This window comes from Halichoerus grypus, chromosome 10 (genome assembly GCF_964656455.1).
Source record: "Halichoerus grypus chromosome 10, mHalGry1.hap1.1, whole genome shotgun sequence".
NCBI lineage: Eukaryota > Metazoa > Chordata > Mammalia > Carnivora > Phocidae > Halichoerus > Halichoerus grypus.
The window spans coordinates 38,335,514-38,352,907 of record NC_135721.1 but is presented as its reverse complement, the minus strand read 5'-3'; the positions used below and the strand labels follow the sequence as shown (position 1 = coordinate 38,352,907).

Sequence of the window (17,394 nt, the reverse complement as noted above, 5' to 3'; positions counted from 1 at the left end):
TTCATACACCTAAGATATACAATCAAGTGGGTATATAGGATTCCTTTAGCAGCCCCCAAACACACATGGTAATATTCTATAATCCCTTTCCCCACACCACACTTCCCCCACCACACACACACACACACACACACACACACACACACACACACACACACACAACAGTATACTTGGGGGGATGATCTCAAACTGTCCCTGGAATCATCACCCCAGGACCAGGCCCTTGTCAGGTACCATAAGGGTCTCCCATTTGAGCCACTCAGACCCTGTACTTCCCAGAGGCCTTAGGCTCGCTTGGCTCTACCAATGCTATCACCGCCAATCAAGTCACCTTCCACCTGACCTACCGCTGCCCCAGCCTTCACCCAAGAAGTGGAGAAGAACCCTGCTCATTCCTTGATGATAAGCCCTTGAACTGTCCTGACCTCTAGGATGTATTAGCCTCCCCCAGGTACAGGTGCACAGCCCCAGGGTGCATGGGGAGGTGCAGGCTCCCACCCTTCTGATGTTATGCCTTCACACTCCCTAGGGGTAACTGTTTCCTAAAAGGTTTGGACACGTGATGAAATTGTCAAAACACATGCAATTAATGTGTGCAGAAAATTTCTGGAAGAAAACACAAGTAACTTTTAACAGTCATATCCCTGGGGAGAGGAAAGAGAATGAAGGCCTGGGGGAGGAGGGCCTTACTTTTTAGTGTATTGTTTCAATTTCATTTTGCCACATGATATAGTGTTTTGTAAATATTAAAAAACTAAGTGAAATTGTTTTGTAAATATTAAAAAACTAAGTGAAAAGGTCAAGGATAAATGGCTGGCTGCCATATTGTGGACAAGCCACCATCCTGTCTCCTGTGACCATATATGAATGCTGTTTATATTCAATAGAAAGTTTTAAAAAAGTTAACTATGAAGAGAGAACTGCCCTAGGGGAGTGGAGGAAAGAGGGCAGTGGGGATGAGCGAGGAGTGAGGAGGGAGGGAATATAAAGGGGAGGGGCAATCTCCAATCCTGGAAGTGAACCAAAGTTAAAGATGCTTCCCAGGAAGCCAGAAGGCGCTTCCAGGAATAACAGAAGCTTCAGTCTCTCTCTCTCTCAATCTCTCAATTTCTCTCTCTCTCATTATAAAGAGAGTGCAGAGCTGCCAAGCTGGTGTCCGTGTCCCTGGAAGGAGGGGAATAGGGTACTGTCTGTCTGATCAGCCTGTTCCATGCCATTCCCAGAGCAAGAGGGAGGAAGGAGTGGGAAGACTCTGCCCGAAGACAACTTTGACCTGTAATACCTTCAGGCTTGCGGGGAAAGAGAAAGGAGGCTGAGGGCATGACCAGACTGTGGGCTAAACCAGGCAGGGAAGGTTCCCAACCTCTTCCCTGCAGAAGATGGACAAGACCCTCACTTCCCATACATAAACCCGCTGGACAGCTCCCACTAAGATGGGCCAGATGAGGCCTCCACGTGGATCAGGAAGAGGGGGATTGCACCCAAACACCAGGTATCAGAGGCCCTCCGGTGGTGGGCAGAATTTTGGTCCCATGACCTTCTCATCCTGATGTTACTCCCACAAATATGTTCCCTTCACATGGCAAAGGGGATTCTGAAGATGTAATTTAGATTATTAATCAGCTGACTTTAAAATAGGGAAATTATATTGGATTATTGGGAGTAGGCCTAATCTGATAACATGATCCCTTAAAAGCAGAAGCAGAGCTCTTTCTCTGGCTGGTAGCAGAAGGCAGAGATCTGAAGCATGAGAAGGATCTGACATGCCATTGTTGGATTGAAGCTGAAGCGGGAGGCGCATGTCAAGGAAATGGGGACCTCAGTCTTACAGCCACAAGGAACTGAATTCTGCCTATTATCCAAATAAGCCTGAAGTGGCATCTCCCCCAGAGTCTCCAGATAAGAACCCAGGCTGGCCAACACCCTGATTTTGGCCTCGTGGGTCCCTGAGCAGAGGACTCAGTTGATTCTACCAGGACTTCTGACTCACGGAAACTCAAATAATACATTTCTGTTGTTTTAAAGCTCCTAAATTTGTGACAATTTGTTACGGCAGCAATGGAAAGCTCATACACTTCCCCAAAATCAAAATCAAATCAACTCCAGAAATAGCTGATAAGCATTTATTAAGTATGAAACTCGAAAGTTCCAGGGCCATGAGTAAAAACATACTCCAGCTACCAGGGAGGGCGCATCCATTATTAGACCAGATTTCCACTTAGCCAAAAGCAGTGGGACAGAAATGCCGATATCCCTGGGAAAGAGCTCATAAGACTAACACTATTCCCCCATGATATTCACGAGGAGGGATGGGGGTACAGCAAGAGGCCACCCAGCGCCACACACAGGACATTGTTCAGAGGGAAGACTGGAGGACGTGAGGACTGGCCATGATGTTTAACTGACGACACAATCCTCACTGGGCCTGGCCTGTTTTCCTCATCAACGTGGGGAGCAGGAACCTCCCCAACGCAGCTCTGCACAATATGGGGTCTGACTCCTAGTACCAGCCCCTGCGGCCTGGGGAAGACAAAGGATGGCTCAACAGAGTTCCTTCTCTACTCCTGGAGACTCCTGGAGACTCAGCCCCATCCTGAGTCTGTTGTTTATCTGGGTACATGGCACCAACATATTAAATTAGGTAATCCACATTTCTTCCCTAGAGCTTGAGGCCACAATAGCTGAGACATCTATTTCTCAGTGGAGATGAAAGCCAGCCTCCTTTGGGGGGAAAACTACATACTAAAGGCATTAAAACCATTGATCCAAAACCGGATTCACAGAAGTGGTATTCAGGTCTCATCCCTGGCCTATGACATTCTGGAGGTTAAGTTCATACTGATCCTCTTTGGGTAAGGGCTTTCTCCAAAATGGAAATATTTTTATTATTCTCTCTGATGATAACTGATCACGGTAAAACATTCATACAACACAGCAAATACAAAACCAACCCCATGATTCCAACTTGCAGAAATAACTCTGGTTAACGGATGGGTATTTCCAAACTACTTTTAGTATACATTCACATGTGTACAGGGAAACTCAGGCCCTTTGAATAGAAACAAGATGCTATATATTATTCACAGCCTCTTTCACCTTAAAAGATGCAATATATCAATACATGGACCTAGCTTATAATTTTTACTTGCTCCATTGCTATAATAGTGGCATTGTTTATAAGGAAAAAAATTTTCCATCAAAAGGGGATTGATTAAATAAATTATGGTCCATCTATACCATGGAATTCCATGTGGCCATGTAAAAAAAATAGGTAGATCTACTATGCTTACATGAAAGTATTTTAAAAATAAATCTAATAAACAAAATGAGAACTGTTATGTATACTATAATGCCATCATTTAAAAAAAGAAAAAATATGTGTATATGTATATGTATATATACACATAAATATGTTAAAAGTATATACAATTGTGAATAGGAGTTAGGGTGAGAGTGAATGGTGTTTGAGAGAAACCTACTTTTATTAGTTAAAGGGAAACTTGTGTGTACTGTTTCTTTCCTTTTTTTTTTTTATATATGAATACTTCCTTGCCAACTACATTAATTGAGGAACTGTATTTATTTTGTCCATCATTATATCATTATATTATAAGAACAATACCTGCTCTTATAAGGTCATTGAACAAATATTTACGTGAAGAGCAACTTTATAAATTAATTTATTAAAACTATCCCAGTTAACATCCCTGTACTTGCTTCTCTGTTCTGAAGTAAGGTTGAAAGTGCTTCTAGACCTTTCCCACCTCTCCATTGATACTAGGCAACATCTTCCCTTGAAAAGTCCCAAGTCCTGGAGTACTTACCAACAAAGAAAGATGTCGGTGAATGTCTCTGCTGTGGTGAAAAGTGCAAATATAATCCAGTACATCATCCATTTGACCTGTTGAAAGAGAAAGCAACACACTAGTAGAAAAGGTCAAGGATAAATGGCTGGCTGCCCAACATCAAGTACAAGAAGCTCAGACAGTGGATGCCGAGGCATGTCCAGGCAGTGTATACTGCATTTCCCCTTCTCCCTGTCCTTCCACAGCTTGTTTCCAGTTCCACTCCAGACGTTGGGGCTGGAGGCAAACAGGCTGTTTCCACAAATAACCCAGGCTCAAGGTCAAAGTAGATCCTGGGTGACTATCTGTAGCCTTCACGTGAGCCAGGGAGACCAGCAGACCAGGAGAGACTCAGGATTTAGTTAGGTCATTTTACCAAGACTAACACCAGGTTAGTAAACTCTCCAGGCTTTAACAGAGATATACTTTGGAATGAACTTTAATCAGACCAGACTTTCTGGAATGGAATGGTGGTCACTTAGGAATGCTTTCCTGTGAAAAAGTCTCACATCCCCTCACAGAAACTAGATCTTTTTTTTTTTTAATCTCTCCCATGTGACCAACCTTTTCCATTTCAACCGCCTCTCTCCCCCATTAGAGGCCTTGGACCCCTGTCTCTCGAACTACTGTAAGTCTTTTTTTTTTTTTAAGATTTTTTTAATTTTATTTCAGAGAGAGAGAATGAGAGAGAGAGAGCACGAGGGGGGGGGGTGGGAGAGGGAGAAGCAGACTCCCCGCTGAGCAGGGAGCCCGATGTGGGGCTCGATCCCAGGACCCTGGGATCATGACCTGAGCTGAAGGTGGACGCTTAACGACGTCACCCAGGCATCCCTACTGTAAGTCTTCTAACTGCTTCCTTTGTCTCCTGGCTTCCCCCTCACCAACTCATCCTATAAACCACCCCTTTGCTAATCTCCCCAAACCAAGAACTTATCAAACTACTCCCTGATTTAAAATCTTCCAGCCTGCAGAATAAAGTCCAAATTCCTTAGCCTGCTCCTTCTAGTTTCTGGTGATGGTGGAGTAAGGCATTTGACTAACCTTCCCACCAACAACAATAACACACTCTGAACAAAACATTTAAAAACAACTCCTTGAAGGCACTAGAAAGCTATCAAAAGCTGGTAGAAACTGGAAGGAAACCACACCAGGATAGATCCATGTTGATATGGCTGGGGACAATCCCCAGCCTGCAAATCATGGGACAGAGAGAACTCAAAAAGAAACCTATAGTCTTCGTGTCTGTAGATCTGGAGAATGAAATTTGAGACTGCTAGAGAAGCTGGAAATTAAGAGGAAATCCCAAAGAGGGAAGTTATAAGGGGGCAGGCTCCAAAATCCATATATAAATTCCTTTAAGTCTTTGCCTGGCCCCTGAATTGCACAGAATCAGGAAATACTCCAAGGTGGCTGAGAAAAAAAGTTGGAAAGCTGAAAAAGTTAAGCAGAAATTTAGTTTCTTCCCACTGTAGTAGAAATAGAGTTTATAGTTCAAGTCTTGTCAAGTGGAGGAGCTTGGTAAACATCTGGGAATTTTCACTGAAACATCTAAAAGGCCATATCTTAGTAATAAAAATTACATCCCAGGACTAAGAGATCAGCTCTAAGACTAAGGGACAAAACTGAAATACTCCTGCCCCAATAAATGTAAAACTTAACTGCCACAATGTCAAGATGATCTACAGAATTTAACTACGTACTAGAACAAAACTCAACATTGTTTACAAGAATGTAACGTGACCTTGTAGCAAGACTGCAGAATACAAGGTTAATATATAAAAGTCAGGGGTACCTGGCTGGCTCAGTCAGTAGAGCATCTGACTCTTGATCTCAGGGTTGTGAGTTTGAGCCCCACATTGGGGTACAGATTACTTCAAAATGAAGTCTTAAAAAAGTCAACTGCTGGGGTGCCTGGGTGGCTCAGTCGTTAAGCATCTGCCTTTGGCTCAGGTCATGATCCCAGGGTCGAGGCCTGCTTCTCCCTCTCCCACTCCCCCTGCTTGTGTTCCCTTTCTCACTGTGTCTCTCTCTGTCAAATAAATAAATAAAAATCTTAAAAAAAAAAAAAAAAGTCAACTGCTTTCCTACATATCTGGACAACTGGAACTTGAAATTAAAATACCATTTACATTAGCAGCGAAAATAAATAAATTACCCAGGAATATGTCTAACAAAATATGTAAAAGGTCTATGTGAGGAAAACTATAAACCATGATGAAAGAAATCAAAGATCTAAACAAATGGAGAGATATTCCATGTTCATGAATAGAAAACTCAGTATTATCAACACGTCAGTTCTTTCTTCCCAGATTAATCTAGAGACTCAATGCAATCCACATCAAAATGCCAGCAAATTCTTTTGTGGATGCCAACAAACTGATTCTAAAGTTTCTATGGAAAGGTGAAAGACCAAGAATAGCCAACACAATACTGAAGAAGAATAAAGTTGTAGACTTGACACTATCTGCTTTTGGGACTTAATATAAAGCTACAATAATCAAGACAGTGTTATTGCTTAAGGAATAGATAAATAGATCTGTTCTTAGAATAGACAAATAGAGGGCGCGCCAGCGTAGCTCAATCAGTGAAGTGTCTGACTCATGATCTCAGGTCATGAGATTAAGCCTGACATCAGGCCCCACACTCAGTGGGAAATCTGCTTGAGATTCTCTCTCTCCCTCTCCCTTTGCCCCCCCCCCCGCTTTCTCTCTCTCTCTAATAAATAAATAAATCTTGAAAAAAAATACAAATAGAATAGAGAGCCCAGAAATAGACCCCATTAGTATAGTTAACTGATCTTTGACAAAGGAGCAAAGGTAATTTAATGGAGAAAGAATAGTTTTTTCAACAAATGGTGCTAGAACAACTGGACATCACATGAAATAAATAAACAGATAAGTAAATCAGTAAATGAATAAGAAAATGAGTGAACAAATGAATGAATGAATCTAGACACTGGTCTTACATCCTTCATAAAAATTAACTTAAAATGGATCATAAGCCTAAAAGAAGATACAAAACTATAAGACTTCTAGAAGATAACATAGAAGAAAATCTAGGTGACCTTGGGCTTGGGAATAAGTTTTTTAATACAACAGCAACAGCATGACCCATGGAAGAAAAAAATTGATAAGTTGGACTTCATTAAAATTAAAAACTTCTGCTCTGCAAGACACTGGTAAGAGAACGAAAAGACAAGCCACAGAATGGGAGAAAATATTTCCAATACATGTATCTGATAAAGAACTAATATCCAAAATACGCAAAGAACTCTTAAACTCAGTAATAAAAATAAACAACCCAATTAAAATTTGGGCAAAAGATCTGAACAGACACCTCACCAAAAAAGATATACAGATATATAACAACTTATTAACAAAGCTTTGGATATAAAAATCTAAATTTTTCTTTTGTCACCACTTAACAAGACACTTATCCTAAGAACACAGGGGCAGGTTCAATATTATTTTTCTTGAAAAAGTATAAATATGTTAATGAAGCTACAGGAAAATGTAGACATATTGAGTGAAGAGATGGGGGATTTCAAGAGAAAGAAGAAAACGTTTTTTAAAAAAGATTTTATTTATTTATTTGACAGAGAGAGACACAGCAAGAGAGGGAACACAAGCAGGGGGAGTGGGAGAGGGGGAAGCAGGCTTCCCACGGAGCAGGGAGCCCGATGTGGGGCTTGATCCCAGGACCCTGGGATCATGACCTGAGCTGAAGGCAGACACCCAACGACTGAGCCACCCAGGCGCCCCAAGAAGGAAACTTTTTAAAAAAAGATTTTATTTATTTGAGAGAGAGAGAGAGAGGTATCACAAGCAGTGGGTAAGGGTAGAGGGAGAAGCAGACACCCTGCTGAGCAGGGAACCCAATGCAGGACCTGATCGCAGGACCCTGGGATCATGACCTGAGCCAAAGGCAGATGCTTAACCAACTGAGCCACCCAGGAGCCCAAGAAGGAAACTCTTTAAAAAGAAAAAAAGATACCCTAAAATCGAAAAATACAATATTTGAAATTTTAAAATTATTGAACAGAATTAAGAGCAGACTGGATACAACAAAAGAAAAAAATCTGTGAACTTGAAGACAATAAAGTCAATAAGACAGAAATCAAGAATGGAAAAAAGTGTAGAGGCTCAATACCTGTGGAATAGCATCAAGCAGTCTAACATATATGGAATAGGAATTTCAGAGGAGAGGAAAAGAGAATGGGACAGAAAATTTATTTGAATAAATAATGACTGAAATTTTCCAGAATTGATCAAAAATAGCAAATCCACTGAACCAGGGAGCTCAGAAAATCCCAAAGAAGATAAATACAAGAAAACCACAGCCAGGCACATCACAGTAAAATTGCCGAAAAAGAAAGAAAATGTTGAGAGAGGGGGAAAAGACATATTACATACAGGGGAATGATAATAGATGACTTTTCATCAGAAATGATGAATACCAGAAGAAAACGGAATAACATATTTAAAATGCTGAAAGAAAAAAAAAAAAGTCAACCTAGATTTCTACTCCCAGCAAAAATATCTTTCAAAAATAAAGGCAGCTCTGGTGAATGCCCATTGTCTTTGTAACTCTGAAACATGTGTCTCAACAGATTATTTAGAGGTCTTCTTTATTCAGAAAAACAAGACTGTCCCCTGGAAACCATCTTGTTTTAATCCATCAAGAGCAACTGCTGTCTGAGAGACCACATGCTGCCAAGATTACCTGCAGCAGAACAGGCTCCTCAGCAGGAGGCAAAGAAGGTCCTTCCAACTATACATTTCGTGGCATGTTGGGGCCCAGGATCCAGGAATTCCCAACACTGGTATTCAGATACACAGCCAGGAGCCTCAATTCCTACTCTATTGTCTTTTTCCTTTTAGTATTTAAACCATGCTCTAATACCATCAGTTAAAAACAAAGGACAGTGATGGAGAGCCTGAGTAGCTCAGTAGATTGAGCATCCAACTCTTGGTTTCAGCTCAGGTCATGATCTCATGGGTCAGGAGATCGAGCCCCTGTGATGGTCGGGCTTCCTGCTCAGCGGGGAGTCTGCTTGAAGATTCTCTCCCACTTCCCCTCCCCCTCATTCATGCTCTCTCTCTCTCTCAAATATATAAATAAATCTCTTTAAAAATTTAAAAACAAAAAAAGGACAATGACAACAACAATAAAAAATCCCTTTCCTTGACACAACCCTTAGCTATAAACTTGTCTAGTGAGTCATCTATATATGCAGTTTACCTCCTCGTCTCCCACTTACTCAGTGCACTGCATTCATTACATTAATATTGCTCTCACTGAGGATCCCATTTTGTGACATACTTCAAGACCCTTTTTTAAGTTTTTTGGTGTTTTTTTTTTTTTTACTTGATTTGCTTGACTTTCAGATGGATAGGAAACTATCACTTCCTGAAAAGCTCCCCCAACACCTCAACTGCTCTGGTTTCCCTCTTGACTTTCTGGCTAATTCTCAGGTTCATCAATTCCTCCACAAGACTTTGTTCTAGACATTCTCTTCTAACTCTAGACAAGATATTCTCCACAAGGCTTTGTTCTAGACATTCTCTTTTTTTTTTTTTTTAAAGATTTTATTTATTTATTTGAGAAAGAGAGAATGAGAGACAGAGAGCATGAGAGGGAGGAGGGTCAGAGGGAGAAGCAGACTCCCTGCCGAGCAGGGAGCCTGATGTGGGACTCAATCCTGGGACTCCAGGATCATGACCTGAGCCGAAGGCAGTTGCTTAACCAACTGAGCCACCCAGGCGCCCTCTAGACATTCTCTTCTAACTCTAGAATGTATTCTCTGCATTCCTCACCTAACACAGCCAATCAATCACCAAGTTCTGTCACTTCCACCCTGTTGAACCTATCTTCTTCTCTCTATCCTCTCTGTCATTTGCTTACTTCAGACCACGAACATCTCCTATAAAATAGAACTATAGCCTTTAGCTTGGTCTCTAAACCTCTGACCCCTTACTAATTTGTCCTCCACATTCCATTCAGAATGATCTTCTTAAATCCAAATTTGATGATTCTCCTTCCTAAAGTCTTCAACAGTTCCTTATTGTTTTTAAGATGGAGCGCAAATCCCTTAAATTGGCTTGCAAGTCCTTGCATGAACAAAACCCCAATTATCTCCATAAAAGCACTCCTCCACACCAATACTTTCTTGAATTTTTCACTCCAGTTATAATGAACCTCTTTCAGTTCTCTGAACAGCGCATCTTCTTCTGCTTCCAGAATTCAGCCCTCAGATCTCAACCTAAATGTCATTTCCTCCAGGAAGTGTCCAAAGTTTGGGTAAGTACCTTCTCCTTTCTTCCTCTTACAGTGTCTCATACATGCTCCCTGTCATGACACTTATTTACTCTGCTTTGACAGTACCTGTTTATTCCGATGCTTTTCTTACTAGGCTGTAAGCTCCCTGAGAGTGGAGACAAGTTATTCTCGCACATCACCATATCTCGAGTACCTAAAACAATTATCGGCATATAGTAGGTACTCAAGGAATATGTTTTGAATGACTCAATTAGAATGTTGACATTGTGAATGGGAAAGAAAGGATGGTTTTTAAATGTTGAGAAAGAATATATTTTGGGAAATACTGGTTTAGGTGGCTTTTTGAGAAGAAAGGCAAAATTAGACAGCTTGCAGGGCAACAGATGTTCCCCACAAGTGCCTGCTGAATGGATGGCTGGGTATACACAGGAGGAAAGGGGCTTATTGAAGTTGGGGCATAGTGTGATATGGACCCACTCACACCAGCAAGAGTATAAAGAAAGGTGATTTAGGGAGAAGAGGTTGAGCACCATAAGGCTTAGGGGAGCCTGAGGGTTCAGGACATTCACAAAGAATGCCTAACAGGTCACTTAAAAGATAAGACCAAATCTCAGAAAGGAGGTTGAGACTATGGACAAAGATGAGGGAGCCATGCTAAAGAGGAGGCTTGAAGTGTTAACCTAAAGAAGTTTCTATCTTGCACTCCTTCACTTTAAATACTGTCATGCAGAAAGAAGGGTCTGAGAATGATTTGCTGAGCCTAACAGGGTAAATGGAATATGTGACTCAGAGATGGAAACCATACATAAATTACCAGGAAATGGTTTTCCCCATCATGCCCCACAGAAACCAAATAATGCCTATTTTTTCCAATGTTTGAAATAGAACTTGCCAAGTTTGAGGGATTCTATGTAACGCTTCCTATAAGATGAAGGGGAGCTTGGGTAGGCCAGCATCCAGGATCGGGAGAGAAAGCTATGGCTGATTTAAGGAGTAATATCCAGGAGCAAATCCAGAGCATGACTGGGAAATCCCTCTCAGCTGGTCAGGGGCAGGATCCAGGAGTGAGGAGATACAGAAAATCCAAGACCCTAAACCACAGCAAGAGGGTGGGAGGCAGAGCCTGGAGACTTTTCATGAACCCCAGAGGCAGGCTGAGATCCCACAGCTCATCAGACTCTGCCCCCAGGGCTCCTAGCAGCCTGCAAAAGGTCTTGTCCATGGACTGGGGAGGTCGTAGGTAGGTGTAGGTGTAGTCACCTCCTTAGCCTCACCTCCCTTTTGGACCCTCTCCTATCTCTCCTAATCTCTCCAGCCACACTAATATTTCTTAAGTCTTTCACACTCTTTTGCATCTGAGCCATGCTTCAGCCTCACAGAGAATTAACTTTGCCTATGACTGAGAAAGAAAAAATATGAGCCTGGTTTACAGATGACTCTGCACCATCTGCTGGGATGAGCTCCGTGGACCGCTGTACAGTCAGGGGTAGAGAGAGTAGCAAAAGCGACAGTCCCCTGCAGGCAGAACTTTGAACAGTGCACTTAGTCTAGAAGAAACGTCTTGAGGTAATGCCTTTACACTGTCACCAGGTATCTTAACTGTATTTTCTTATTTTCTGTATTCTTGATGCTCTAGCATCTGTGGCTTCACGGGCTGGGGAGAGACTGCCCCTCCCAGGACTAACCAAGTCTTAGAGATAGCAAAGGACGTGCCCTGGAGCACACCTTTCATAGGCAAACCGATCAGTCCAGAACCCATACTCTTAAATGATCTCTTTCATGGGGCTTTCACAGGTTGAGCCAATATTCCCCAGCCCTAATTACCCCAGAGCCCGCTGAAATTATTCAAAGTAGCCAATCGTAAACCTGCTTACACTGCCTAGCCTTGACTTTCCTACAGACACCACAATAAAGAGTGTGGCTCCCTTTGACTCCTGACAGACCCGGGTGTTCCCCCATGTGGCCCTCCATGGCATGCTGTGTCTCCTACTTCTGGGAAAACCGTAAGAACTTCTTCCTTCATGACAGTCATTGCTGTGTCTGCATACCTTACCATACCTGATTAAAACAAAACCCAGGGACATTTTAAAACACCAGGTAGGGACTGGCTAGATGGTGAGGTACTTGGAAGGGACAAGACGGAGAGACTGGCATTGAAGTGGTTTGGGAATGATGTGAATAGGCCCGTGGAATTTAGATACTGGTGGCTTCTGCTTCTGCCCACCAAAAGGTCCCCATGGCAGAGGAGGCTTTTGTAATCAAGTAGATGAGATGCCCAGCCCTGTGGATGTCAGCTAGACACTTACCCCAGGATGATAGTGCATGTTCAATGTGTTCATGTACCAGTGGCCATGTGGAAGGGAGAGAGGTAGCAGGTGGGCTTGGCAATGTGGAATCCCTCTCACCAAGGCTTACCTGCCCAAACCACCACTCAGAGACCAAGTTACCAGCAGCGGCACAAGCATCTCTATGATGGTACCATATCTCATGGCCCCAGCCAAACTCCTGGGATCAGGCTCATCGTACCAGGCCCCTTCCCTCACAGAAAAGGCAGCAGAATCTTTTCTGGAATATTCACTTATTCTGCATGTGGACTTGCTTTTCCTGCTGCCATGTTTCTGGCAGCTGTAGAATAAGTTGTAGACTCAGTGTCCTTTTCATTTTGATGCATGCCACCCAACACTCCTTCTAACAAAGGACCTTCTTTAATAGGAAAAGAAATCCAAGACAATAGGCTGACACTTTGGGGAGTCTCTGATCTTACTGTGCACCCCACCCCCCACTACCTTGAGGCAGTCAGCTTTAAAGGGTGTTGCAACAGCTTGAGGAGAGTTCAGAAAGAGAACCAGGGGGGAGTCAGCATTCTGTGTGATTGATGCACTGCCCTGGAGGATGCAGTTTCTTCCATGAACCAGTAACTAACACATGCTTCTGCAGCTTAGCCAGAATCTAAAGGTTCAGGGGCCAAGGAAATGAGAGCGGTGTTTCTTATGGGTAAGCCTATTACCAGCTTCTTGCAACTCAAATTGTGGTTCATGGGTCAGCACTGTTGGAATCATCTAGGAGCTTTTTAGAGATGGAATCATCTAGGAGCTTCTTAGAGATGTAGAACCTCAGGACGCACCCCAGACATAATGGATCAGCATCTGCATTTTAATAAAATCCTCTATTCATTCTACATGCACATTGAAGCTTGAGAATCACTGGTCTGATTCACAACATGTTTGTTTTTTATCTTCAAATCTCTGCATTCTGCTTTTTAATACTTCTAGTACCTGAGGGATGGGTGCTTTCACCAGGGATACAAAATATTCCAATGACATGAAAGCAGAAACTACACTCCCACCTGACCATTTCAGGACCACAATGCCTCTAGGAAACAGATAGTAAAGGACTGATCCTGATTATCAAGGGGAACCAGGGTGGCTGCTACACAATGTGGCAGGAAGGAGGGTGGATGGGAGTTAAGAATCCTCAGGGGGGGATCTGAGTGTGATCACTTGCGTGAGTGAGTACCGCCTTGTTCGGAGGTAGAAGTCAATGGATCATCACTACAACCTTACAGAGGCAAGACTACTAAGGTCTCAGATTGCCCACAAATGAAGATTTAGGCCACACCCCTGGGTAGGGAACCCCACTCACTAAAGCTCTAACTGAAGACAAGAGGAACTTGAATTAGATGGTAGAAGAGGGAAGTAGTAGGAAAAATTATGAAAGAGTCTGGAATGGATGTTCTGTAAAATGCTAGGTGCTGCCCAGAGCATCCTTCTGAATTATCTTGATTCTACAGGTGTCTTGTTTTTCAAAATCTTTGAGATATTTTACAACTTTGTAAGTTATAGAAAACTGACTGCAATGCAAATGATTTTGTCCATAGAAGTGCAAATAAATTTTGTCCAATGGATCTCCCCACCCTCCTCCAAAATCAGCTGAATATCTATTAATAAATATATTTAATCATTCCTGATTTCTCAGATACATCTGTTCTTTGGAGTCTCCTTTGAATTTTTTTTTTTAACACCTTACTGGTTCCCTTATTAATTAATGAGTTAAGTAAAACTTTCAACATGTGTCAACTTTATTTTTGTATAAGAGTCATGATTTTACCCTTTTAAAAAAAATTATCTTTTAACAAAAGACATGAATACCAGCTATGAACTCATGACTACTTGCATGACTAAGGACTACAGCTTCTATCCATATTTTCTTCCTTTCTGTATTCTGTATAGATTTAAATATTTTAACTAGTTTTATTTTTACGTATTCTCTTTCTCTCCCTAATATAGTATATGGGGTATGTCAGTGATGGTTCACTTGACAATTTAATTTTTAGAGTGCTGAATAGTAAGATCAGAGCCAGAGGAGGAGAGGACTTTGCCAGAGATACTGGATTGGTGCTGGACTCAGCTGAAAAAAATTGGATTTGCCAAGTACATAAATCATATAGAATTCTCGTTGGAAAGTTTTTTTAAAGCCAAAATATGGGCTAAGGAGTGAATGTGGGTGTTGAGCAGCCACAGAAGTAACTGTAGTAGAGATATATCTATATCTATATTTATTTGTTTTTACTACCAACATCGAATACCTTCTAATTTGGGGAGAGTCTCCCAGCATGAGGATCTTCGTGGGAGACAAGGCCCGTTATATAGGCTTAGAAAAGTCAAATGCTCGTATTTAGGATTTTGAATCTGCAGGGACTGTTCCAAAGGCACAGACATCTGGCAGCCAGTGTCCCTGGTGGTGACATTGGCAGCACCTTCCTCACCAGAGCTTTCCTGTGATGTGAACTTGGCTGTCACCAAGAGGCTGTCATCTAAGTGAAATGTGACTATGGAAGAATGGTCAGAGATGCTACCCGTTGGCTCTGAAGATGGAGGAAGGGGCAGGAGCCAAGGAACGCAGATGGCCTCTAGGAACCGGAAAAGACAAGGAAATGGATTCTCCCCTAGAGTCTCCAGAAGGAATGTGTCCCGGCCTGATTTTAGCCCAGTGAGACCCATTAGACTTGTGACCTCTAGAACTGGGAGATAATATCTTTGTGTTGTTTTAAGGCACTGAGTTCATGGTAATTTGTTACAGTGGCAATAAAAAAACAAATACAGTAGGCTACTGTAGCATTCCAGGGAAAACGTGGTAAGAACCACATTTAAGAGAGTGGCAGCACTGGAGGAGAGACCTGGTTTGAAGTACTATTAGGGGGATAGAGACGGACACAGTCAGCAACTGGGTGTGTGTATGGGGTTGGGTGGTGAGGGGGAGGCAGAAGTTGAAGGCAATTCCAGGTTTCTGTCTTGGACAAATGGGTTTATTGGTCAAAATGAGGGAAAGAGGTCAGTGTAATGGTGAGTGTGAAAGTGTGTGAGAGAGTGTGTGAGCATGAGAGTGTGTGAGTGTGTGTGAGAGCATGTGAGTGTGAGAGAATGTGTGAGAGAGTGTGTGTGTGAGACTATGTGAGAGTGAGTGAGAGAGCATGTGGGTGTGAGAAGTGTGTGGGGTTTGTGAGTGGGAGAACATGTGTGAGAGTATGTGAATGTGAGTGAGAGAGCATGTGAGTGTGTGTGGGAGTGAGAGAGCATGTGAGTGTGAGAAGTGTGTGTAAGAGAACATGTGTGAGAGAATATGTGAGTGTGAGTGTGTGAGAGAGCATGCGAGCGAGTTATGGGTGTGTGAGTGAGAAAACGTGTGAGGAGCACATGCGAGTGTGAGAAAGTGTTGGAGAGCATGTGTGTGCAAGTGTGAGGGTGTGTGCAAGAGCACGTGTGAGAGCATGTGTGAGAGAGTGAGTGACAGTGTGCGTGCGTGTGAGCAAGTGCAGGAAAAGCAGGCAGATCTCTTCTCATACTACTCAGGTCCTTTCTTTCAATTCAATTTTTACCAAGAAACCTTCTAATCTTAACTCTCAAGCTTGCGCTACTGGGAAAAACTCGTGCTCACTAGCCAACACAAACAGCTGCTCTGCTTGTCAGTTATATTTTTCACTCTAAATTAATGAATTGCCATTTTAGTCATAAACCAGGCTCCTGTGAGTTTGGTCAGAGCAAAACAATTTACCAGGGTCTGATCTCTCCCAGATGAGCTGACAGAATTGAGTTTCTGCCCCTGCAAAGCGGAGGATCAGACCCTGAACCATGGTGACCCTGATTATGCCTCCTTACGTGGCACAGCTTCCCTGCACCCTTGGCTGGAAGGGGTCAGGAGAGAGACTTTGGGAGAGGCCGCCTCATGCTTTATCCCTGCGCCAAGCCAATTGAGAATCATGAGGTTCTGTGCGTGCAACTTAACAGCTATTTAGAGTTCACACTCTGTGACTCACTCGAATATACCAGGGATCCAGTCTCCAGAGAACCCACCCCTGTCTGGATCCCCTGCTTAGGAGATGCAAGCCCAGACAAGCAGCTCAGGGAAACTGAGGAAATGTGGATGGGGGTGAGGGGTGAGTTCCGGTTGCAGCTGACCTGGAGGTGGCTGATTTTCATCATAAAGACATCCTGGAAAATCTGAGAAAGAAAGTGACTTTCAAATACACTTTATTTCTTTACCTGTGGCAAACTTCCAAAGTGACTTCCGAGTAAAGGAAGAAAAGCAAAGACCCTTTGTCCCTCACAACACTAGGGGCCAGGATTGCTGATATCCACCCCTCCGATCAGGAAACCAAGGCTCTTGAAGTTAAGCTTCTTCTCCAGCATTGCATCCATCAAATGTCAGAGCCAGCACTTGACTTCAGACTCCTGATGCCCAAATCCACGTCCTCTGTAGTCTGACCTGCGTTTCTGTGCTACATGAGATGGGGCACCCTTTCCTCATCAGCCAACCCATGTAGATGCTTGCCAATCAGGGGTGGCCTGATGATTCTCCTGCCTAGAGGTGCCCAGCACATGTAGGGCTGTGATGGTGCCAACCAGCAATAATACGATCCTCCAACCTGTAAGTACTCTGGCTTCCCTTCCCACGTGCTCAGCCCTCTGCTAGGTGCTGGGGAACCAGATGAAAGATGATGACCAGCCCATGTTCTCAAAAAGCTTATAAAGCAACAGGGTTTAAATCGTGGGGTACTCAAATCACACAACTGGAATAGGGATCACTGCCAGAATCACAGAGGCAGGAGGACCTGAGCTCCTGTCCCCCATGGCGGACTATCTCCCAGTAACGGTGGTCTACACAGTGTTTTCCAGACAAGGAAACTGAGGCTCAGAGAGGTAAAGTCATTTGTCCGAGGCCACACAGTGGTATGTGGCAGCCTGGGTGGCCTCTGATCCCTGATTCCATTTCC

General features: G+C 43.0%; 1 protein-coding gene across 3 annotated transcripts in view; it reads right to left on the bottom strand.

Annotated features, from left to right (window-relative positions):
- Nucleotides 1–17,394, bottom strand: part of REEP1 (receptor accessory protein 1) — a 103,397-nt gene that overhangs the window by 36,517 nt on the left and 49,486 nt on the right. For all 3 annotated transcript variants that reach the window (XM_036076188.2, XM_078056333.1, XM_036076191.2), the window contains exon 3: nucleotides 3,825–3,901. In XM_036076188.2, the coding sequence (XP_035932081.1) occupies nucleotides 3,825–3,901 (77 nt within the window). The remainder of the gene's footprint in view (nucleotides 1–3,824; nucleotides 3,902–17,394) is intronic.